Source organism: Zonotrichia leucophrys, chromosome 1A, assembly GCF_028769735.1.
Source record: "Zonotrichia leucophrys gambelii isolate GWCS_2022_RI chromosome 1A, RI_Zleu_2.0, whole genome shotgun sequence".
Classification (NCBI taxonomy): Eukaryota; Metazoa; Chordata; class Aves; order Passeriformes; family Passerellidae; genus Zonotrichia; species Zonotrichia leucophrys.
Genome location: NC_088170.1, coordinates 41476735 through 41501706, shown reverse-complemented (window position 1 = coordinate 41501706; position 24972 = coordinate 41476735). Strand labels below are relative to the sequence as shown.

At 42.6% G+C, this 24972-nt stretch overlaps 2 protein-coding genes across 3 annotated transcripts in view; one reads left to right on the top strand and one right to left on the bottom strand.

The window, feature by feature from the left end:
• The first annotated feature begins 7128 nt into the window (after nt 1-7128).
• On the top strand, nt 7129-16211 carry FBXO7 (F-box protein 7). The gene is made up of 9 exons (XM_064702504.1): nt 7129-7403; nt 8706-8955; nt 9904-10131; nt 11442-11583; nt 12052-12135; nt 13221-13313; nt 14252-14428; nt 15094-15131; nt 15476-16211. The coding sequence occupies exons 1-9, from the start codon at nt 7282-7284 to the stop codon at nt 15878-15880; spliced, it is 1539 nt and encodes a 512-aa protein (XP_064558574.1). The 5' UTR covers nt 7129-7281; the 3' UTR covers nt 15881-16211.
• A 5447-nt stretch (nt 16212-21658) lies between these two features.
• SYN3 (synapsin III) overlaps nt 21659-24972 on the bottom strand; it is a 183756-nt gene continuing 180442 nt past the window's right edge. For both annotated transcript variants that reach the window (XM_064702503.1, XM_064702502.1), the window contains 2 exons: nt 23463-23760; nt 21659-21974 (listed from right to left, as the gene is read on the bottom strand). In XM_064702503.1, coding sequence (XP_064558573.1) covers nt 21842-21974; nt 23463-23760 — 431 coding nt within the window. In that variant the 3' untranslated portion in view covers nt 21659-21841. The remainder of the gene's footprint in view (nt 21975-23462; nt 23761-24972) is intronic.

Genomic DNA, 24972 nt, shown 5'->3' with positions numbered 1-24972 from the left:
TCTAGTTAATGATTTTATTGCACAGAGCCATCACTGTGGGAGCCAGCAGAGATTTCTGATTCCTTGGATATCACTTTGGCAGGCACTAGCTTTTGGTGAGACTGAGTGGTTCTGCTGCACTACTCTACCCTTGCCCCACACCCATGTCTTGGCTATTGTATTTTATCATCTGTCCTACTACCTGCAGAGTGAGTATGACAAAGCAATCCCAGTCAAGCAGGAGTAGGTTTTTCTCTATAACACCACATTCTTTTTACAGAGCCTCCCTAGGATACAATGGCTGTGAGAGTTCCGAAGTTTTTCAACTGAATCTTCTGGTTTAATACAACAAGGTAGGTCAGACACTGCTACATGAGCTTGACTAAATTAGATTACATGAGAAGGGACTGCAAGGCTAAATTCAAAGCCTGTATGAGAATTACATGGTGATCACAAAGGAACAGTGAAGGGTTTCCTGGCATGAGAATGCAGTGATGTGGTTGAGTGCAAAGCAGACTCTGAGCCACTGTGTGGTGGGACATAACCACACAACACAGATTCACAAAAGCTGAGGCAAGTTGTTTCTTTCTGTGACACATCCCTACTATAAAAATAAGGTTTCTTTGTTCAAAATTCTTGAATTGATCCTGATTTTCACTACCAATGACAGCTACTGCTCAATTTCCTAGAAATAACAATACTGTTTCTCAAGACAACTCCAAGTCTTCCCAGTGCTGTCTTAGAAAATTGTTTATTAGGGACCCATAATAACTTTATGCTGGGCTTAGCACAGAGGGGAGTGGCACATTCTTTTCTAACATGCCTGACTGTGATCATGATACCTGCCTATGTATAAAACCATGCTAGTTAATTAGTAGCAATAGGTTTTGCTGCTTTCCCAGTCATTTGGAGTCTATAAAGTCATTCCTGGATTTCTAACCAGCATCATATTGTCTTGGGCAATCTTTTCCATAATCTTAGAAAACACATAAATGCACTTAAAACAAGCACAAACCCTCTGCTCCACCAAAAAAACCCCACGCCCAACCCTTTGTTAGTCTAACTTCTGTATTGAACTTAGTATTATGAGGTCAGACTACAAATGGTTGCAAATCTATGTTCTACCTAGTACCTCATAAAAAACTGGTCTTTGGTAGATTTCCCACTATAAGACAGACAAAATACATTATCAATATTGCCCTGGTATTGGTTCTTCGAGGAATCCTTACAAAGTTACCCCAGGACACTGTGCAAGAAAAAGTAGTCTCAGGGAAAAAAACATTTTGAGAACATAATCCACATTCTGACAAATTTTGAAAATGTATCCTTTAATTGGTCCATCTCTGGTTCTTGCCATTTGGTTTTCTCTATTTTAAGCAACTCAAAATAAATACTTTAAGGTAGCAATGCTGTATTATGCACAACAGACTCCTGAAGTCACATACCCTACATGTTTTCCAAAAAAGTGTCCTAACTTTTCTTGCAAACATGCCACTTTCAATCCTGATTAATGAGTCAATTAAAAATCAATGTAAAACCAGAAAGACTGATTTTTCTATTATTAAAGGACATGGATATTTACTAGATATTTATCTATCAGGATTGCTAGAAACATTGATGTAGATGAGATACCTCATTCCCATAGCATTTCACTCACACTGAGGGACAGAACACAGCAGTCTGTGCTTTGGAGTTGATAAGTTCTTCTTTGGATCTTAAATGTATGGTGGGTAAGAAGCTGAAAGAGAAACTGAACTGCCATGGGAATAAAAGAAGTAGCATTTCAGGCTGCTTCCTTACACCAACTAGCTGTGCTTCTGCACCCCAAAGCTGATACTCTTGCTCTCATTCCCAAGCCCCTGTCAGACTCAGGATGAGTGTACAAGGTCCCTCAGATGACTGAGGCAGACTGAGCTAAGCAGAAGGAACTTGTCAGCTGCCTCATGGTCTGGATGAGAGCTGCCAATTGCAGCGCTGAGGACAATAGATGTCAGACAAACTGCTCTGATTTTTATCTTCAGTAACTGAGCAGGCACAGACCAATATCTGTATGTAAATAAATTCTCTTAATTCTTTTGTCTTCACAAAGATTAAAGTACCTTCAAGTACTTGAAATAAAGAAAAAGATTAAAAACTCCTTTGTTTCAATTTGTGTACCTGTCTCACCCTAATGATGTATCCTACTTACCAGAGGGTAGATACCATGTCTGGTTTCTCCTTTGTGAACAGTCTGCAAAAACTTTTAGTAAAAATCACAATAAAGATTACAGATGAAATTTGCCTAAGAACTCAGCAAGTTTCTGATGTAGAAAAAGTCACCATACTTGTCTTGTACAGGTTTAACACACCCATAAAAACACACTATCTTACACTGTCCATCCTCAGAATAGAGTATATCTGAAAAGGCATTTTGTAATTGTCTTGCCTTGGTCCTGTACAAGATTCTCCAGTTTACAACCCACAGAGTAATTTGTCTCACTTTCAAACATTTAGAAACTCCACTAGTTAGCAAACACAAGACAAACAGTTCTCAAACACGATAGCAAATATAGAGTCTACCCAACCTGAAGTCCAGAAAGAGCACTTTAGTTTCCCAAATATCTCTGCTGTTATCTCTGGGACTGGATTTTTCAGTTTCTTCTTTTCTCCATTGTTACCAGTTACTCTGCAGTATACTCAAGAACCAGTATGGCTTTTGCAGCTCACTCAACAATGTCAAATCAAAAAGGACTCAATAGCCTCAGGGTTTTAACCCTTCCTACACACTGATATTCCATATGGAAGACTGCCTCTTGAGGGAAAAGGAATATGAGTTTATATGATTGATGGAAGAGATATATTGGTAGGAATGCTTAAAAAAACCAGCAAATGACACAGGAGTTTGTTAGATTACATAAAGGCAGATGAACCCTCTTCCCATGTACTGAGAACACCCACAGAATAAGAAAAACTCCAGTAAGCTCCTGCTCATGGTTTCCTGCATTCTGTGTAGAAAGTCATGCCATCCACTTCCAGCTCATGAGGCAGCCATCAATCTTACTCAGTGAAATCTTCAAACAGAAACCACAGGAGGCAATGGCTTCCCCTACCCCACAAGTTGTATCTGAGTATGTCTGGAACACTCCCCAATTTTTCAGCAGCTTTGCAAAAGCTTTGTGTTACCACAGCTTTTCCTAAGTGTGGCTTTACTACTGATGCCCTTCATAAAGGCTTTCAAGGCCTTGGAGCAGGGTTGCCAGAGAACTATTAATCTATGCCGGGCTGCAAAATAAATAGCATAGCTGCAATGCCTACACAGAATCTGCTAACAATGGATAACAATGTTGGGAGGCAGTTGTCTGATGAGCTGATGGAAAAAACCGTTGTCACTGTTTGAATCCATTGAGTCGATGTTGCTGAGCTCTGTAACTGCCCTATCCTAGCACCTGAGCCAGGACAGCTCATTTTTACCAAAGTCCATTTAGCAAAACAAAAATCAGTGTCCTTGTTCTGGCTCTGCCCAGCCTGCTGCCCTCAAAGCTAAGAACTGAGGGGTGGTTCCCAAGACACAGGGAAAGAGTAAGAAACACTGAGACACTGAACCGGAATGCAGCAGGCATTATCTGTCTGCCCAGATTTAGACTCGAGTCCATCATTTGCACAGGTCTGTTCTAAGCTTTCCTCTCTGCTTTTCTGCCCATAGTTTGGCTCACTCAGCAGCCTCTTGTACAACCATTCCCTTCCTTTCTGGGAACTGACAGTGGCACGGGGCGCACTCAGCCTAGGCAGCCACTTCCCTGGGCTCACACAAATGGCAGTCCTGTCAGATTCCCAAGAGGTGAATACAGTGATCTCCCTAAGAAAAAAATTAGTCTCTTTTTACCACCCAGAGAAATGTGATTTTAGTCTGCTAATGAAAAGCTACAAAATTCTGACTTTAGCCACTTCAAACACTTTTGCTCAGCACACAACTCCCAGCAATTTGATACTGTTAAAAATATGGAAATACAAGAAAAACCATTGAAAGTGTCTGAAGGAACCCAGCAAACTCCAGGAAAACTGCTGGAAGGTCTTTTGCTCCATACAATCAAGATTGTAATCAGCAACAGAGAAGATAAGAGCCATGTGAGCAAATTGTTTAAGAGTAATCTGTAGACAGCCAACCTGAGATGTTGTAATGCACTCACTGTATAGAGCATTAGCATAAAGGGCTCTAAAACACCTTCTAGCTGGAAAGCTGACCACCAGTGAGCTGCCAGAATTTAGGAGGTTGCCTCCACTGGCCTTCATTTGAATCTCCTCCACTGGTACACTTGAATGGCACTTTAGACTTTGGCACTTCATCTCCCAATGATACTCCAGCCTTCATACCCATCTCCTTCTCTTCCCACACTTTATCACATCTTTCAGTGTGCCTCTTGTCATTCAAAATATGAGCACTGAAACTTTATATATACACATATGTATTTATTTATACATATTATAAATAATTTATACATATTATACATATACATCATTTATAGTGGCAAATACATGAAGAGAAATAACAGAAAAGGTCCACCGGCTCACAGCTTTATTACTCCACTCTTCTTTCAGGAAAAAAAAATTCCATGAGGTATGTAATTCAACCAAAGAGACCTTTACATTTTATAGTACTCCTCTGCCATAGGACTTGGTCAACAGGACTCCAGCTTTAATTTTCAAATTACTCAAGAGCACCCATAAGGGCTATCAGTAGGGTTTTACAGCTTTGGTGAAACAGGTTCTGTTTCACACTGACCATGAGCAAAAGAAACATCCTCAATAAAGTATTTTGAGTAGAGAAACCAGTCTTCAACAATCATTCCAAGCTACTGACAAAGAGCTTTCTTTTGGCACCATACTGTGTATTATCTTAATGAACTAGACTTAAAAATAATTCAGTCTTTCTGACAAGAGTGAACTATGCTGAAAGTCAAAATTCCTCTGTCCACAACCATTCTTTAAGTCTCTAAGCACACAGGTTCCCTATAGTATTTGGACAAGTGCCCTTCCCAGCCAGAGGTCAACTTCATATATGGCCACTGAAAGTCTCCTGCCTGCAGACTGAGACAAAATTAAAATGGTGGAGAAAACCTGTAACTCATCAAGTAACAGCCCCTTCCTCTAAAATAATGTGTGAAAGAAAAAATAATGGTGGTGTTGAGTCACGTGAAATTTGCCAGACTTGAAAGCTGAGGAAAACATTTTAGCCTTTCATCCTAATTGTTTCCTAGGAGGTTTTCCTGCTGTGTGGAAAACATGTCTAAACCTTATATTATAGCATGACTCATAAAGTTCAAAGGAAAAATTCACAGAGTGGCAGCAAAAAGCTCACTTGTAACTTGGTCTAGCTGGTTACCCAATAATGACTAGTCAGCTCCTGAGAAACTGAACCACCTCACGTCACACAGTCGCTTCAGCTTGTGCAAGCTACAAGAAGGGTGGTTCTGCTGCTGGCAGCACGTCTGCCATAGAGCCAGTGGGGTAACAGGAGGAGGCTGTGACAGTGATAACTCTGGAGAATGAAACAGAGTAGGACATCCATGGCCAAAGGAAAATGGTGGTGATGTTGAGGCAGCAGTATGACACACTTTGGATTCAACGCTCCTGGAGAGAGCAAAGAATTTCTAAAAGCACAGTGCTCCTCACGTGCTCTCCTTTCTACTTCTCTGCCAGTTCCACTCTCATCCCCCTCTGTGGCAGCAACCCACTCTTCCGGGTTTATTCAGGATGTGTCCCCATTTGATGATGACTGTGTAAGGACTCCTTCCAAAAGGGCGGTGGCAAAGAGTGCAGCTTCTCAGGAAATCCCTTGTTGTCGTGGTAAGTTCCACCAAGCTGACTGTAACGAGCATGAGCTCCTCCCTTGTCCAGCGGGTGTTGTTCCAGCTCAGCTGCCTCTTCCCTTTCATCACCTCCAGTGCAAGCCTCTCCTTTCCACTGAGGAATTTATTGGCATGTTGGAACCAGAGAATGGCTGCCCTTCAGCTTGAGACATCTCTGAGAGCCAACTCTAAAAAGAATTGCATTAGATTGATTGGATGGCTGTGTTCAGATGCATTAAGGAGATTTCACCAGCAGTCCAAAATAGTTTTTTGAAGTTTCAAGTCTCCTTTTTCTTGCTGGGCTCCCAGGGGCTGAAAGAAGACAGCAGGGCTATTCCTGCAGGGTTAAGCCATGTGATTAGGGCCCTAATAAGCAGTTGTACTTGGTGGTAGCTGTGTAAGCTAGGTCTTGTAATTTCACTTATTATTTTAGTATTACATTCCCACAAAGTACCCCACTTTTCTTATGTTATTCTTTGTACGGAGAAATGTGATGCAAGCCAGGTTTTATTGTTAGAAAAACCCCATGATCTGAGAATATCCATTGCTCTAAGTTAGCTCTCAATTTACTGCTTTTGAAAATTCTATGGAATTCATTAAATGATGTGAAAACTTGAAAACAAATTTGCTTTTTACATTATTCCCCCACTCAACATTATGCTCCTGCCAAGTGTGCACTTCCAGATAAAAGACGTGAGAATATGCTTTTTTTCCAAGTATGACAAGTGAAGGGGAACTAAAGATAGTAAACTTCAGTTTGTATCACTTCATACTTTTGTCGAGATTATTGGCTCACAGGTGTTGCAGCACTACTTCTGAAGTGACAACTTAGCAGACTGGTCTAGAAAAAACACGTTCCTTCACAAAACTAAACACTCTCGGGAGCAGCATCTTCCTTCAGCCTTTCTCTTTGCGCATTTCCACCCTCGGCCACAGTCTGACAGCCAGCCAGGCTCTCCCCTGTAGCGTTGGCTACAGAGCATCACCTGGCGCCATGTCACACTGAGGAGGAGCAGGGCAGCGGCCCAACCACCCTCGGCACGCGGCACCAGGCAGCCCGAGCGCAGGAGCTCCTCCGCCACGGCTCATCCACGGCAGGGTAAGGGGCTGAGGAGGAGCGGAGCCGTTGCGAGGCGCGGGCGCAGCGCCGGGACCGCACACGCAGCAATGGCGGCTCCGCACCGCCTCTGGGGGCGCGCGGGGGCGGCTCCTCCCCGCGCGCAGCCGAGCGCCCAATCATCGACCGCGGCCGGGCCACAGCGCGGCACGCAGAGACAGCGATCGGGGGCGTGCCGCGAGCCCCGGAGGCGGGGCCGGGGCCGGGCTGAGGCGGTTCCGCGACAACCAAAACAACGGCCCGGCCCGGCAGCCCTTGCGCCCGCGCCCCGTCGCCACCTTCCCCGCCGCCGCCGCCCGGCGGGGCCCGCTCGGGGCGCGAGGTGGGCGCGGAGACCTCGCCCGTCCCGCTGCCGCCGCCATGAAGCTCCGCGTACGGCTGCAGAAGCGAACGGCGGCCCTGGAGGTGCAGGGGGCGGAGCCAACGCTGGGGGAGCTGCGCGCGCAGCTGCGCCTGGCCCTGCTGCCCGCCTGGGGGTACAGGTAGCGAGCGGAGCCAACCATCGCGAGGGGTGCCGGGGGGAGGCGATGCCGCTCGTGCGCGGCCCGGGCCGGCGGGACCGTACCACGCGGCGCGGGGAGAGGGCTCTGCCCCAGGCCCCGGGCGCGGTGCTGCCCCCTGCGGGGTGGGCGCGGTGCTGCGGCGGCGCTGCCCGGGCCCGAGGCGCGTCCCCGGCAGTGTCAGCGCCCGGCCCGGCCGCTTTACCCGGCCCACGGTACCGGCTGCCCGGGCTCCTGCCGGGCCTGGGACTCGGGCTGCTTCCCGCCTGGGCGCTGCGGAGCGGGAAAGCAAAACTTCGGCAGTGCTCGGCTGCGAAGTGCGGGTTGCAGCGCGGTCAGAGCTGACTGAGATTTCTGCGTGGCGCTGAAGTTACAAAATGTTGTAGGGTCTCGGTTTTACACTTCTCTCAGGCTTCCTGGACAGTCTCGGTTGAAGTTTCCTAAATATTTTATCTGTGAAGAACTCACGGTATCCTCCGTAGGAAAATGAATCGCCTGTAAAAGGGGAACGTTTTGTGATGCTGGGTTTGTGTCACAAACCTTTAATTCGGTCCGACGCGCTGCTGTTTCACTGGTGATTCACGCAGCGGTGTGGGCAGGAGGAATCCGGAGTGACTGCTTGCCTTGCCGCAGTGGGTGTATTTTGTAGCTGCTGCTGGGTAGCTGCTTCCCTGCTAACCAGTTTCGTTTCTGGTTTTTTTTGGCCTGAAGTGTCTTATCTTGTTATCCTCATTTGCAGCTAGCATTCTATAGGACACCTACTGATCACTGAAATAAATGTTTAGCTTGGTGAGAAAGCAAGTTGGTTGAGTCTTCAACACTATTTATTTTTAAATAATCCAAGCCAGTAGCTTATTTAGATCTTGTTTTCCTAGCTGTGAAATCTTTTTTGAAGGATACTTACTTGCTTTCCTTCATAACTGTTTTATGACCAATTTCTGTAAATAAAATTTTATTTACCAAGCAGCTGCAGCAACCTAAAATGTACTTGGTGAGATACATGGGGGAAATAATTTCATATAATCTTTTCATAGTTCCATATAATCTTTTTCCCCTCACCCGTATTTCTTTTATATATGGGTAATTAATAGTGGATTAAGCCCCGTGGCACAATACTGTTGTAGAATCATAGAATCATGACAGTTGGACAAGATCACCAAGTCCCATCTTTGACCAATCACCATGAGGCCACCTAAACCACAGCACCAATTGCCATGTCCAGTGTATAGCTATCCAGGTGCAGGCAACCATGTTTCCTTACTGCTTTTTAAAATTATTTTGCAGTTCTGATACCACGTTTTCAATAACACTGAACAGAAAAGATGCTCTCACAGAGGATCAGAAGACCTTAGCTTCATATGGGATTGTTTCTGGTGATTTGATATGCTTATTACTGGAAGAGCCAGATGGACAGCCCAGCCTACCTCCTCCTCCTGCTGCCCCAGCCCCACTTCAGAATGGTCATGAGCCGTCCAACAGTCAGGCCAACAGTGCAAGAGAAGGGCAGGTGGAAGTTCAAGAGAGTGGTGAGAGGGTAAGTACATGGGAATTTTCCTGTGCAGCACAAGGCAAAAAGGAAGGTGTCCTGTTGTGTCAGTTGCTGTGCTATATAGAAGTGAATTTCTTGGGAATATTTGGCTCCTTATCCTTGTCTCATACATGCTCAGTTATTTGAATGGAAATTTGTCTCTCTTCATTGTATATCACTGTGGCACAGAAGAGAGCCCAGAGTGTTTCAGGTTTACAGGAGTACATGTTTTTGCTGGAACATGCACTTAAGGAAGTAAGGATGATGTTTCTTGCCTTCCTCAGTGCCCTCTTGAGGAACCGAGTTTAGACTGGGGCAGATGCAACAGGCAGTATTGAAGATAGGCTCTTATCTTTTCTCCCTTTCTTGACCCTTACTGCTTACAGTTTTCATTCTGCTTTTATTTAATAATGTGTCTGTGTGTAGTTTTGTCAGTTAATTAGTAACATGCCATGATTTATAAGAAAGGAAGCTACAATGAAGCCACAGTGTTCCTCAAGTGGCAGCAGATGCACTCCATTGATTGATTTTTTTTTTTTCCCTCCTCTGCTGTTTAGGCCTGTTGTGTTTGTTGGCAGTCCAAGTTGGCATTTGGGTTACTTGCCATGCATATTGGCTAAGTTCAAATAAATATTGATACTGTAGTGATTAAATTATTCCTATGTATGTTGCAAAAATTGTGATGAAGGTTTAATATACTATGATCACTTTGCCTTCAGTTAGTATGTACAACAAAATGACAGACCCTTTCATGAAGGGTTTGCATTATAAAGATTAAAAACCACAAGGGCTACATATATGATCCCAGTCTCCATCTGGAATGCTAGAAAATGGAGGTATAATGAATCCATATGACTTGTATGGGGAATCAGGCTGGAATAAGCAGCTGTATAATGTTAATGTATATAGAGGTGTAATATTCTGAACAAATATATGCTTTGCTTTCCCCTGAAGGCAGGATCCAGCCAAGAATTTCCTTCTAGATTAGTCCCAGAAGATCCTGACCTGGAAGAAAGTACAGGTTCCTATCCATCCGAACCCATGCTGTGCAGTGAGGCTGCTGATGGTGAAACACCCCATTCCTTAGAGGTGCTCTACCTTTCTGCTGAGTGTACCAGTGCCACTGATGCCTTGATCGTTCTGGTTCATCTTCTCATGATGGAGACGGGCTATGTACCTCAGGTAGGTAGGTGCAGCAGAAACAGAAGTTTCTGGGTCAGTGTGGGGAAGCTGTGGAATATACAAGCTGCATCTGAGGATCTTCTTCTGCCTTTCTATATGTCAGTTTGCTGTAGGGGCTGCTGGAGGATCAGCTTCTCAAAATTCCCAGAAAGTTTTCAGGCTGAAGACTGGAGCAGCCTTTAGAAGAAGAGGCCTATCCTTGTGTTTCTGTTGATCCTCAGCCTCACTGGGACCCAACTGAACCTCCTGCTTCTGCCTTTTACTATAGAGCATGTGAAAATATGCTTAGATTGTGGCACTTCCCCAAAATACTGCCTTAAGTGTCGGTATCATCTCAGTGATATCCTGTCAAATGGTATTTAATGAGGTCTAAGTCTGCCAAAAAAGTGTCTTTAATTCCATATTCAACTTAGTGCTAAGTTTGGCTTTGATTGTACTAATCTGTAGAGGTATTGTACTCAAACACCTATGGCAGTACATCTGTACAATGTATGGATTCACTTTTCCCCTTTTCATTTGCATTTTATGTTTACTAATACATGGCTGAACATGGAGAAAAAGATTTGGTCTCAGTAAGGTGTTTAAATTCTCATCTTTTTTCTTGCAGTGAGGCTGACTAAGCACATGTGGGTGTCTGGTTGACCAATACCAATTTAATAAATCTGCTAAGTTCATTGTAGCACCATAATTTGAAGTACTATGTAAAGAATACATTTGCCACTGTGAATAAAGTTTATGGCAGTGAACAGGCTTGGAGGTAGGCAAGATGAATGCTGTGCAGATTTACGAGGAAAGAAGGAACCTACTTGTGCTTGTGGCGATATTGTATCCCACTGTGATAATCCATATGAGCTGTTTCATACTGAAATTGAAAGCAAATCTGTTAGTTGAATCAGGTATTCTAGTTAACTTCAAACTATCATTCTTAAAGCCCTGTCAAATCGATAAATTCACAGAAAAGGTGCAATAGTTTTTTTTTGAGCAGCAAATTAATTATGTGCAGGAGTTGTCAGAATGCTGGAATGGATGACAGAATGAAGTATATGTCTCAAAGAAAGAGGTGTGAGTGCTCACTGAATGTCTGTTCCTGTCAGGACAAAAAATACTGAACTTCACTTAGATTTGCTGTTAGTTTTGGGGAAAATGTGTGTAATCCTATATATTCATAATCACTGAGTCATTAGAACTGATCTGAGAGTTGAATTGCAAGCACCATTCTGCCATTTCCTAACTTCTGATCCTTTTCTCACCCTTCAGCATTGGTACATTGCTAAAGTATGACTGTGTTTGTTATCCCTTTACATTTGTAGGGGATAGAAGCCAAGGCAGTCTCCATGCCAGAGAAATGGAGAGGGAATGGTGTTTATAAGCTACAGTACACACATCCCCTTTGTGGAGAAGGTTCTGCTGGTTTGACTTGTGTGCCTCTGGGAGATCTTATTGCTATTAATGGTAAGTCAGTCAAGTCTTTGTCCTGGATGCACATTCCTAAGTATCACCACTGTTTAGGAAGAGAGAACTGGAGTGTGCTTCTGTGTCTTTTTAACTGCACCTTTATTACTTGGGTTGTTGAGGTGCAGAGGATGCCACTTCCTGATGCTGAATACTCTTTTCCAGTCTCTGTGTTGACTGGTTTTTTTCCCTCTTGTTTTAAGAGATTAACCCTTAGGAGTTTCAGCTGGCCTTTTCATTGCAATATTGTAGAAATGTGTTTGATGTCTCATTTCATAGGAACTTTGGTACACATTGCCAGTCATGAAGGAAGTAGATTTGCTTCAGCTACTATGTTTTGGCTTCTTTTATGTTTTCTGCAAGACTTAAAACTTCCAGACTATGTATTACTTAAGTAATGAAGTGGTCTTTGTTATCTCTCTGTATTTTGAATTTTGAAATGTCTTTCTTTCTTTCTTTTATTTGTAGCAACATTAAAAATCAACGAAGAGATTAGAAGTATTAAGAGAATCCAGCTATTGCCATCATCCTTTGTTTGCTTTCAGGACCCAGGTATGCCTGAGCTATGATCTCATAGCAGTAAACTGAAAAGTAAAGAAGGGACACAGTGGGTAAGAATTTGCTTTAGTAGAACGCCAAATAGGTACAGAATAGTGAAAGAGAATAAAAGTGTGGTTACCATTTAGGTTAGTCATAACTTCTTGGCAAAAGGATTTCAGAGTGTAGCCATTTACTCACATTTTGTTGTTAGAACAAATTGTATTTCTTGGATTAACAATGTAAGGAAAGAACCTTGTAAAGCTCAGTTTATCATTTGGCCCATATGCCTGTTATTTATGAGGTCTTAGGCATATGTGTGAATCTCTGGGACAGCAGTGCTGAGTGATACCCCTTTTCTGCCTGGCAGCTCAGAGCTTCAGAGGCTGGTGGTACCTGCACTCTTGTTGTGGTACTGTAGTTGTTAAATTCCTTTTGTCAGAAAACATATGCTGACCACATAGTTTCTCCAGAGTGCCAAAATTAGAGTGAAAACTAAGTTGGAAGAGGAGAGAAGGGCAGATCCATGTGGGTCTTTGTGAGCACAGACCTGACCATCCTTGTATTCTCTGGAGGATATGAGTTGCTTTACTGGCAGTCCAGGCTGACTCAATTTCCTATGTTCTCTGTAGTCCCTGATATACAAGTCTAATTGAAAGGTTGTAGAAGAACTGATTGCTGAAGTGTGTCCAGTATAACACTAAAGTCTTCTTGCTCTTTTTTCTTCAGAGAACAGCATGGAAGAGTACCTCTGTCAGGGAAATGAAGGTTGCAGTCTCTTAGAACATAGATCTGTGTTAGGCAGGAGCTTTGAAGTCTGACAAAGGAAGCTCTGACAGCTTGAGAATCAGTTTGTTTCCAGAAAACTCAAGTCTTTCCCTTAACTGTGCGTTCTAAGGCTGAAGGAAAAGCTTAGCCCAATCATGGTGTCTAGTTCTTCAATGACTGACTTGTTGCAGGATTTTTACACTCTAGATGCAGAGCTGCTCCTATCAAGATCACAAGCCAAAAAAAGCTGTGCTAATAAGAAAACTAATTCTTATATAATTGTTGCATTATAACCTCTTGAAGTTAAGCTTTTTCCCTCTCTTCTTTGATAGAGAAGGTTGCAGGTGTTTACAAAGACCTTCAGAAATTGTCCCGTCTCTTTAAAGACCAGCTGGTTTACTCTCTCCTAGCTGCTGCCCGACAAGGTGAGAGAAAATATTTGCAATTAAAGATGGAACTTAATTTTTGAGCATGGAAGGAAGGGAGTCAATCTAAAGCCTTGAAGGAAGAGTGTTAGAAATAGCTGTTCAGTAATAGGTGTATAAACAGTAAAAGTAAAGTAAAATATACATGCTAAAGAAATCTTTGTAACTCAGAAAATGTTAATATAATTCTGGTTTTAATTTTGATTGCTCTACTCTCACTTCAGAGATGGAAATGGAGTGGCTGTTTTCCTTGCATAATGATGAGGAAATCCTACCACAATAATTTTATAGCAGTAGTTCTGTAGTTTTGATCTATTTCTTTGTCAAAACAGAAACATTTATTTAGCATCATGTTTGGAAGTCTGACCTTAGGAATGATCTTACTAGGAACGATCATTGAGGGCTTGGAAAGGATGGTAGGAAGTAACCCAGGCTGGTGTTTGTGAACCAGTAGGAAGCCAGGCTTTCTCTGCATACTTACTGCCATAAACGATCTCAGCTTTCTATTCTGAAGACAATGGAATTCCCTCTAGACTTCAGTACATGAAGATTTTATGTGAAGCATGTGCTCTATATTTGTCTTTTTTGCAGGGTTATGAAATTGGGCAGGTCTTTCTTCCCTTTACTTTTTCCTTAGCTCTGTAGCCTATAAGCATAATTTGGTATGCAATGTTTCTTAGTCATAGTGCTCAGTATAAAGTGTCATTTGTCCTATTTTGTGCACCTTTTAAGTGTAGTTAGAGTTGCAAGAGATCTGTTTTGCAAGGAGTCACATCACAGTAGTTGCTCAGAAAAGTGCTCAAGCATCATAGGGAGAGGATGTAAGGGAAAGATTATAATGTTCTTTCTTTCTTTTAGGGTCTTTGGAGATAGAAGCCCTACCTAAGAGATGTTGAGTTTACTGTATTTTTTCTGAACTTACTTTCTCCTTTCTGTAGCTTTGAACTTGCCAGATGTGTTTGGGTTAGTGGTCCTTCCTCTTGAGCTCAAGCTTCGGATTTTCAGACTCCTGGATGTCCGTTCCCTCATCTCTCTCTCGGCTGTTTGCCGTGATCTCTACACAGCTTCCAATGACCAGCTTCTCTGGAGGTTTATGTACCTGCGGGATTTCCGAGGTAATGTCAGGCACACCTTTTTCTCATTACGTTCTCATGTTGACAGAGGGGTTAGTTCTGACAGGCTTTGATAAGAGGCTCCTCAGGCAACCAATAATGATACTGAAACACTGTGAGTGAATGCAGTTGTTTGTGATACTAATCAGTACAGTTCATCAGTGTGTGATTCAAGGGGATGCAGAGTTTTCTACCAAGGAAAATGGTTGGCAATCTTCTGAGCCATTATTGATGCTCCACATGGTTCATCCCATTGTGTGGTGCAGGCACACAATGTTGTTTCCATCTGTTTCCTTTGCTGCCTTGGTGTATTGGCTACTGCAGATATTAGGAAATGGGGGGGAAGGTATATTCCTGCTTCAATTTCTCACAAGAGAGTTAAGAAACAAAGGTAATCAGGGGAAGTGCTGTCAGAAGGCGAAGGCAGAGATGATGTTTCTGGGATTTCTGTATTTAATAACATTTCAAGATTATGCTTTACATGGTAATGGGTGTGCAAGTAGATTACCTATCAAATGGACCTGGAGCTTTATATTTTTTAAGATACATTATCTTTAGAAAAAGATGTATTGACCAAAAGTGTTTTTTATATCTTGATTATTCTTTGAATTCTGACAAACTGCAGGTATCTGCAGATCTGTTGCTTTTCTTAATGCTTTGCTTTGTAGATCCTATTGCAAGACCTCGTGACACAGATTGGAAAGAAGTAGGTGGCTTTTTAATATAATCTCTCTCAGATCAATCTTAGTTTGAGAATTAAGTATAGACTTTGGGATGCAGTAACTTTGAGTTAAAGTTTAGCTTAGAAGTGTGGTATTCTGTGTGTGCATGTTGGTCGGACTAGCTGAAAGGAACATCAACAAGTTGTGGTGCATGCTTCATGAGGGTTAGAGATCTTCAGGGGTGCTGTGCCTGGTCTTTGGTGGGCAGGGGAATTGCTGGTCTGAGTTTTCAGGGTGGTGAGGAGCATGTGCTGTAAAACTGAATGCAGCTGCTGAAGCTGGAACACTTAGAGAGCTTTAAAATACTTTTTTTTTTTTCTGTCTGCAGCTATACAAGAAAAAGTTGAAACAGAAGAAGGAAGCCTTGAGATGGAGGCACATGATGCTTCTACCCCCTATACCTCATCCAATCCCCTTTCATCCCAACCCATTCTATCCTAATCCCTTTCCACCCAACCCATTCCCATCAAATCCAATCTATCCCCCAATGATCATTGGGGGAGAATATGATGAGAGACCAACACTTCCATATGTTGGAGACCCAATTAACTCACTCATTCCTGGCCAGGGAGAAGCACCAGGTCAGTTTCCTCCATTCAGACCACATTTTGACCCCATTGGCTCCCTGCCTGGAGCAAACCCCACGCTTCCAGGACGAGTTGGTCCCAGTGACAGGTTTCCACCTCGACCCAGCCGGGGCCGCCCCATGGACATTCGCCGTGCATTCATTTGATTGCTGCTTTTTCCTGCAGGGAGTTCTGTAGTTGCTGAGCTTGCTTTCTAACTGTAGGAGATTGCAGATCCCAGGCACTAACATCTGCCTTCAGATTGTGTCAAGAACATGTGTGCATGGTGATGTCCCAACTGCAGAGGCTGGGTTTGTTTTGTGCTCTGGTAGTGCTGTATCACCTGGCACTTAAGGTCTGTTCCTCAAAGAGCTACGACTTAGAGCAGTTTGTTCTGCTGCCCCCTCCTTGCCCTTGATCGTCTGTGAAGTGCTACTTAGAGACCAGAATAACAGCCAAATCCTTACTGCATCAGATAAAGAGCACTTTAAATACAAACCCTCTACTTGTCTGTTTTATTTGAAGAGTTTTACTGCATTGCCAGGATGAAAGGTTTTGTTTAAAATCTACTCAGCTAATTAATAATTGTTATTAACAAAAAAGTTACCACATAGAACAGGATACTGCCGCTGTTATGGTGGATGTGTGTTCATGGAAATTTTTAAAGGTGTTGTTTCCTTTTTCCTTTAATGTTTTATTAGGTAAAAAGCATTTTTGTATTGTTACTTAATGCACAAAGAATACAGCAAAGGGATTTTCTTTACAATGGAAATATTAGAACACAAATAAATTCATTTTACAAACAATTGAGTAAAGTCATGCCACAGTGCAACTCAGAAGTTTAAGCAGAAGCAGAGCAATTTTACAAAGAATCAGCAGCAAAACTTTTGACTTTGTCCTTGACTTTACAAATAAGGATCTGTAGTACGCGACTGCATTTACTGTGTTTGAACTAAAAGTGGTGTGAAAATGCATCTGTTCTTCCTATCTGACATACTTAAAGAATTAAATAGGCTGAACGTGGTTACAATGGGGATGGAATCACAACAACATAAGAAGCAGAATGTGTTCTGACTTTAGTAAATTCCATTTAGTTCCATTACTTAAGTATCAGATGATAACTTGCCAAAAAGAAATGTGTCATAGCATGTTATGAGCACATTTCAAGTGTTGTCTTATTAACTAATGAGCAGCTAACAAGACCACTGTTAAAGTTTCCTGATGAGACCTGCAAACTGATGCTGGAGCTCAATTAAAGGAAGACTGGAATGACTGAACTTTGCTAGAACTTTTAATTTCTTATGTATTTTTTAAGATGATTGATCTCAGTGTTTCTATAAATGTGAATGGTACTAATGGCTGTTGTGACAACTGATATTATTTTCTAAAACTTTTTTGAAATTCCAGCTGTGGAAATGGAATGACATTTCCTGTTAAATACAAGCTATTTAATCAGTAATTCTTATGTGCTTTTTCTGGTGAGATTTCAGTAGTTCATCCTCTCGTTTTGTATAAAATCAGCTGACATTAGTAAGGTCAGGGAGTTTTGCCAGTGGAAGTAAAATATAATATTTTATTTTGCTGTCAAAAGTTGTATTGCTTCTTTCTTCCTTTTCTTCTTCCCAGAGATAGTTTTCCTTCCCTACCAAGATTAGCCTTAACTTTTAACTTTTGCCTTCAGTGGTTGAATTGCCTTGTTCCAAAAGCATTTTCACCAGTGAAATGCATAGTCAGATCTCTTAGAGTTTGCAGCAATTCTTCATATTCCACTTACTATAAAAAGGAAAAGGTAAATCTACACTGTATTGGTCTTGCACAATTTTGTGCTTGTGATGCTTCAGCAGTGCTTCAGCAATGCGTAAATAATACTCAGATAAGGTTACAGAGCTTTAACTGATAAAATAATTCATAACTTACCTCTTTTCTTTTTTTTCCAAGCTATTTCTGGGAACAGTGATCACATAATGCGTGTTAGAAGTTAATTTTCTGGTGCCAGTGGTGCTCACGTTGCCAATACCTTGGTGACAGTTGCATGGTTTGCCCTGCTGGCAAGCCATGTGCTGCTCTGGAATTGGGCCCTCTTTGCTGAAGAGAGCCATGAAGTCATACTTCTGCAGGCTGATGCCAGAGGTTCAGTTTATCCTGGATTTTGTCATTTAAATGTTTGGTTTTGAAGTAATGAACTCAGCCCTTTTACACATACACCACTAAGTGACCTGAAGATACTCCTTCCTTTTTTTGTTTTACCTCACATTGTAGTAAAGGTGTTGTGAACCAAAGATTAAGAAACCTGACTTAGCTGGAACTGTAAAGTTCTTTAAAGAGGAGTTCCTGTTATTCATAAAACAGGGTATAAAGTATAAAGTGAGTATCTCAGGACCAACAGTATAAAATTAGAAGACAAAACAGAGAAAATACTTGAAAACTAGTTGCTTGTTTTTTTTTTTTTCTTCTATTTCCCAGCTCCTAAGTTGTGTGTATATCATTGCTTTTGCAAATGACAAAAGAGAAATCACAAAAGATGCAATGCCTTAAGATGAGCATTCCTTACCTGTACTAATCAGTATCTTGCACTGTAAAGGTTGCTACTGAGTCACTTGGAAATAAGGAACTATTATCCTTGGCTTTTCTATGTATTGTTTTATCTTAATAATGAAACTTCAGGCCAACCAGATGAAGCAGCTGAGCCATACACAAGGCCTATGAGTCGTACACAAGGTCTTACCTACCTGCTTGTGATTAGTGGAAGACTGTAAAATACCACTGCATTTAGAAGTGGTATTTTTTAAGCAGGACTGCTGTTCTGCTGAACCTTAGCTTGCCTGGGAATGTGTGTTCCATTTCTCTTGAAATACCACACCTAGCTATGACAAGAAAGTCAAAGTGTTCTTCAGTTTGTAGCTAAACAGCAAAATGTAAACTAATTTTCCAGGTGGTGGATATGGTTGGGTGTCATAGCTGTGTCCCAGCTACTTCATGGGCTGGACCCAAACACACAAACCTATTCATGTTTCCTGGCTTCCATGTGAAGAAACTTAAAGCAAATAGGACAAAAGAAGCTTTGACCACGTTCTCAGTGTTCACATCTGTGTGAGAAAGATCCCAAAGTGTGCTGTGGGGCTTGTGTGGCTTGTGATTTAAATGTAGCTTCTCTTTACCAGTTTTTCTGTTTTCTTATTGCCCTACTGTTATATTTAGGTACCTAAATGCCTCTTGGGTGTACCTTTGTTTTCCATTCATATAAAAGAAGAATACCCCTTGTATTCCCTCTTCTCTTTTTCTAGAGGGTAGAGATTTTGGAGTAGAAAGCCAGCATCAAAGGTGATAATTTGAAGATGGGATGATGCATTTGTGAATCTCCTGTTAGCACATCTAGTATGTGAGCATCATAACTGTAGATGGGAAGTGTACTGTTGGGACAGTTACAGGACACAGCAGATTTTCATCATTCTAGCTTTAGAAATCAACTCACTGCTTTAAAGCACTTCTGTGAATAGAACTGAAGGTGCTTTTTCAGGAACCATGGACTAACTAAATTAAGCTGAGAGTGCCTGTTCTTTGTACTTGATGTTACAACTTAAAGCTAGGCAGTGAGATGCAATTCTGTTTGCTTGTGCCTCTAAAGGCGACAGCTGGGAGCTGTAGGCAAATGAAGAGATTGAGTCACTACTGGGAATGAAATCTGACAGTGCTGTCCTGTTCCTGTGGTCTGTCAGAGGACAGCCCTGCTGTGTTCAAATGCAGCCTCAGCAAATGACCCAGCTGTTGCACTTTCAGTGATGAACTGCTGTTGATTTATGGGACCATGTCATACTAGTCACCATTCCTTTTTTGTATATGGCCTATTGGTGAGGGAATAATGGAATTTCAGGGGATAAAGCAATTGAGGATTCTCTCAGTAAACTTTCATTTCTGTCTCTGCATCTCTGGTGGCCATTCAGAAGGCAAAGGCATAAACCATGCTGAGAGAAGTGTTACAGAAGGAAATCCTCTTCTACAGATAGTGAAGCCTGTTAATCTACTTCTCTTGCCAGTGGGACACTGCTTGCTCAAGGCCATTTCTCATTCTTTTATTGCTCCTGGAGACAACACAGCAGGGACTGGTTTTTTTTTTCTCAGATGATGACATATATTTATGATACTACATGGTAAACTGCTTATCAAACCCTGAAGGACAGCACAGAGGTGAGGAAAGCAAAACAGAAGACAAACCATCAGAGAATAAGATGATTCTGTAATACTGAACTTGAGGTATCAGTCATTGATCCAGATGAGTCTCTTGAGGGACTTCCAATCTGGAAAAGCTGCTATTTGTCATTATATGTGCAAAGGCCTGCTCAGGGGTAGGTCATACAAGGTCCAGATGACTTCATTGGATTTAGATGTTCATTACAGGTGCTATGCAGGAAGGATTTCCTTGTTTGGCTTTAGTCCCACCAGTGAATCATAAGATCCAAGATGGCTAATGCAGATGTTGCTTTTGCTGCTTTGGGGATCTCCTTGTTTAAGTGACAGCAAAGATCTGGGCCATTGGCTCAAATATTTTTTTGACTTACTGACATCCCTGGGCATTCTTAAGTATCATCATGGTGAAGTTGCCAAGGGAAGCACAAAGTCAAGTCTGGCCTCAAAGCTGCATGTCGAGGAGGTGAGATGAGGACTGGCACCTGCATTAGGTGTGTTCCTAACAGACCTCCCAGGGTGCAAGGGGTAGGATCTCAGCTGGTATAAATAGCTAGAAATTTATGGATTTACCTAGGATGAGTTTTCTCAATCATGAACACAGCTTGTGTGGGGTTTGTCATGTCCCAGTTCCAGTCTATGTGCACAGACACACACAGCTTCTTTCAGTGTTGCAGGATAAGAGGAAAAGCACATCAGCAAAGATCCATCTCTGTCTTCTCTGGAAGCATAATTCTTGGGAATGGTCAGGGAGAACTAACACTGATTGTTACTGCTTGGGACAATCCCATATGTGCCCTCCTGTGGTTTGGTATCTCAGGAAGGACCCAGGTCATCTTATTTGTGAAATGTAATTTTCCAGTTCTATTGCAAGTTTGTCACCTTGCATTCATTTTGCATTCACCCCAGCAAAGTCAGTGGGAATTCAAGGCGGGAGACAGGATTTCACTCCATCTCTCTGTCCATTCAGTATTATGGAACACTCAGCACGCAACTATGTGCACTTCATCAGATCTGCTATTAATTAAGCATGTTCCTGAGGGACATACACAGCCAGATGTGACCAAGTCACCAAAGTGCTTGGAGTTTAGCTGGGTTTTGTCTGGAATTTGTGTGAACTGTGAGTGTGAACTCTGGTGTTTTCAGGGGCAGGGGAAGAAGTTGTTTTTTTGTATGGAAGACCCATTTCTTAGGTTATTTTTGAACTAAGGCTACAGGGTTAGAACATGACATTTTTCTCTCAGACCTCGGGAGTCACACGCAGGGGACATAAATGCAAGGCATGAAACAGAGATGTTTTATCTGCTATGAGCAGAATGATGTGGAATAAAGCAGCAGACCATCTGGCTGACCTGCTTGTGTGATCTTTGGTGCTTACTGATGCCTGGTACCGTCTTTATCTTGAACGTAGTTTTTCTCTGAAAAGTGACCTTTTATGAAGTTGCTGTAATGAAATTCCACAGTTCACTGGATGCTCAAGCATGCTCACTTTGTTGTTCAATGGATACTTATTCTTGACTCTGCCTTTGCATGGGTGTTTCTGAAAGAAGCCTAATTTTTTTTAGCTTGATCTTAACAAGAATTCAATAATTGGAATTTAATTGTATTGACTATATACAAATTAAAATAAAACCTAGTTTTGCACTGTCATAACTGTGTTGACTCCACAGGGGTTAGCAAGAGTAAAATTTGCTTTACAACTTAGAACAGATATTATTCTGATTATGCACAAAACCCAATGAAATACTGACACTTTTATACAGTCACTTTTCAGATCATTATTTGAATATTTTCTTTGTATTAAAACAACTATAGTTCTCTAAATTCCCTTTACCCAGGTGTTAGTTGTAAATCGCTGGGTTCACTGAGTGTATTCCAGGATGACATCAGGTATGACATAATGTAGAATGAGGGCTGACAAAAGCACAGATCCAGCTGCAGGACTGTTAATCAGAAAACAGGCTAGCAAATGATTTCCTCAGGTTGCGGATGGTCTCAGCTTTTGCTTCATCTTCAGTGGCATTTCCTCGCTGAGATGACTCAGGTATGCTGAAGTTGTTTGTCAGGGACTGCGATTTGCTGAAAGGGAAAACAGAGTTCAGTCTCAGCAGGAGAAGGTGGGAATTCAAAGCTGGTTACTCATGCTTTGTGTTTCATCACAAAAACAAATGCTAGGATAAAAAGATAGGTTGGCATGGAAAATATCCATGTGCTAAGATATCCAGGAATGGGGGAGGTGGGACAGAATGAGGCATGGGCAAGTGGCTCAGTCCAAACTGGTAGGTGTTGATGAAAACATCTGACTAGAAGTATGCAGTTGCTATTTGGTGAGGCTGTTATGAGACACCCTGAAGTAATTTCACTACTAATACAGAAGAAGAGATTAATAATGGGGGTCACCTGTCTTTCATCAGCCTTACCAGGAATGATTGTCTTGGCCTTTCAGCTGTGAGAGCCCAAGAGGCTAGGTAAGTTGGTATCCAGATCCCCTGCAGTGTGGGCTGTTTCCTGCCCTCCCCAGCCTGTCTGCTCTGACTGTCAACTCTGTAATGCAGGTCTTTGGGTTGACCACACTGCTCCTGCTGACTGTGTATCTGCTAGCGATCAAGTTCAGATCAGGACGTGCTTTTGAAGTAAATGTCCCAGTTTTCCCTGCTACCATGCTAAGTCTATTCTGATCAGTAATAGGTATCCAGCACAAAAGTAGACTGGAAAAATTATTTGAAATATGTATGATGAGGTGACTGCATCCTTAGCACCAACAGTTTGATCCTTAAGTACATCTCCTTTAATTTGTCTTGCTTGTGTAAACATGATCACTGAAAACTTGTTCTATAACATCGCTCCTCTGCTTCTCAGAAATTGTCTTCTTATTCCTAGCCTATGTTTTATTCTGGCCTGTTCATACCAATTTTCTTGTGTTAACTTTTTGTCAGCATCAGACCTTGTTTTGGTCAGTTTTCCTGTCATGGCGCCAGCTAGATATTCTCCACACAGGGTGACAGCAAAAGCTGCTTCCAAAGATCCACAACAGTTCACCAGTGTGCTCTGCTCCAGAAGAGTGCTTCCACATACAGTCACCATCTGGAATTTTATATACATATAATAGGGCCACTTCCCCCTGTCTCCCCAGCCTTTTTGTGACCAAATGCAAAAAGAACCTTTGTGGCTCCTGCACTTAGGAAATAGTGAAGGAATAACCCCTGGTGAGCTTTCTGGCCAATGTTGTGCTGTTCGCAGCCTGTGAGGATTATACACCCTGCTGGGAAGGTGGTGGCTCTGTTGATATGTCCAGGGTAGAGCACATGATAAACGCTGAGCACATGAACAAGAGGAATAATGTGAAATCTTTGTGATGTCAAATACAACCTGTTTTTCCTGACAACAGATCACTGGTGTGCTGTTATGCACACATTTGCCTCTGAAGTCACTCACAGTTGTGCAGGCCTTTCTCCCTGGGGACTGCTGCTTGACAACAGATGATATATTCTCCACATCATCTCAGGATACTTCCTGGACAGCCTTATTCTAATGTCTACAGATACTAGGAGTCTGTCAGAGACTTACTTCAGGTGTGGGTGTGGGGTGGTTTGCTGCTTGGACATTTCCGTGGGGCTCGGCTGGCTGGGAGCCCGGCCTTGGGCAGGAGGCCGAGGCTGCTGTGGAGGGAACGCGCCTGCCTTGGAGGCCTGCACTGGCGAGGAGCCAGTTGCTGATCGGATTTGCTGTGGAGATCCAGGTGACCTTTGCTGCTGAGGGGAAGTGGACTGGGGACTCTGGGGCTGCTGTCCTTGAGGAGACAGCCGCTGCTGTGGGGGTGCGTTTGTTCGGGGAGGCTGAGATCCTTGTGGCTGGCGTGGTCCACCTGAAAGGGACATGTAGACATAAACGTGAGGAAGTGCATGTGGTGGGCAACAAGCATGGATCATCTCTATGGAAGGGTGGGTTTTGCTAAGAGGAGAGACTCTTTGGAGTAGCTTTATGGAGAAGAATATGGCAAATACTCTCTTACAGGCCTAAAATTGGTGTGATTTCCTTCTCTCTAGAGTTGTCCATTTCTCTACCTTCTTCAGCACTAAAGAAATTTCTCCGCTCTCCCCAAAGGGAGTCACTTCAACCTGCCTTACTCTTCATGTATCTGGTGTTTCTTATCCTTGGTGAGCACTTCCTGCTTGGGTAAGGAAGAGTCACTGGAGAAGCAACTGTGTTGGAAATGTAAGCTGACCCTGCTGATTTGGGTCAGCAGTTCCTTCACGGGCCCAGCAGTTTGATGTGAGACATTCCATCCTATCCCTACCCTCTGTTCCAGAACCATCACCCAGTGCCTTCAGTTGCTTTGGCAGCAGACTCTAAGAACTGAAGAGGATGTGGAAAGCAATTGGACATGACATGAGAAATTGCTGGACAAGACAGATAATACTGTGAGAGCCTGACAAAAGTTGCAGATAGTGTTGTGAGGTCTGGCTGGATTTCACAGGTGGTCAGGGGAGTTATGTGAGAAAAAGTTTTACAGAGAATTGAAGGGGAGTACTGGAGACAGATGGAGAGTAGTATCCTACAAGACCAACAGCACATATCAGTAACAGTATGGAATGCCAAGATTACACAGAAATGCTCAATTTTGGATGCAAAATGCAAAACGATGACCAATGAGGAAAAGATAATTAGAGGAGGGTGTTAATTTGGTAGAAAGTTGCAATGGAGAAAGGAAGGGAAGGTGGCAAAAATGAGGGTCTAATGAGTTATGTGAATTGAGTGGTTGGTGTGATCTGACTACCCATGGGGCAGCCCTGTGCTTCATCACCTCAGCATACATCAGGACAATAAGCCAAACCTCTTGTTCTGACCAAGCCACATAATTCAGAACTGCTTCTGCTGTCAGGAGGAGCTGGAGGTGTGCTCTTGCTGACATGGGAGCTCCTGGACAGATGGATCAAGGATCCTGGCATTGCAACATTGATGTCTGTTCCAAGCCTGACAACACTAGCACCTTCTTATCATTTCTTAACACTTGCAACTGCACAGCTTTGTGCAAACACAATATACTCTGTGCCCACAATCCTGCTCCAGTGCCCGT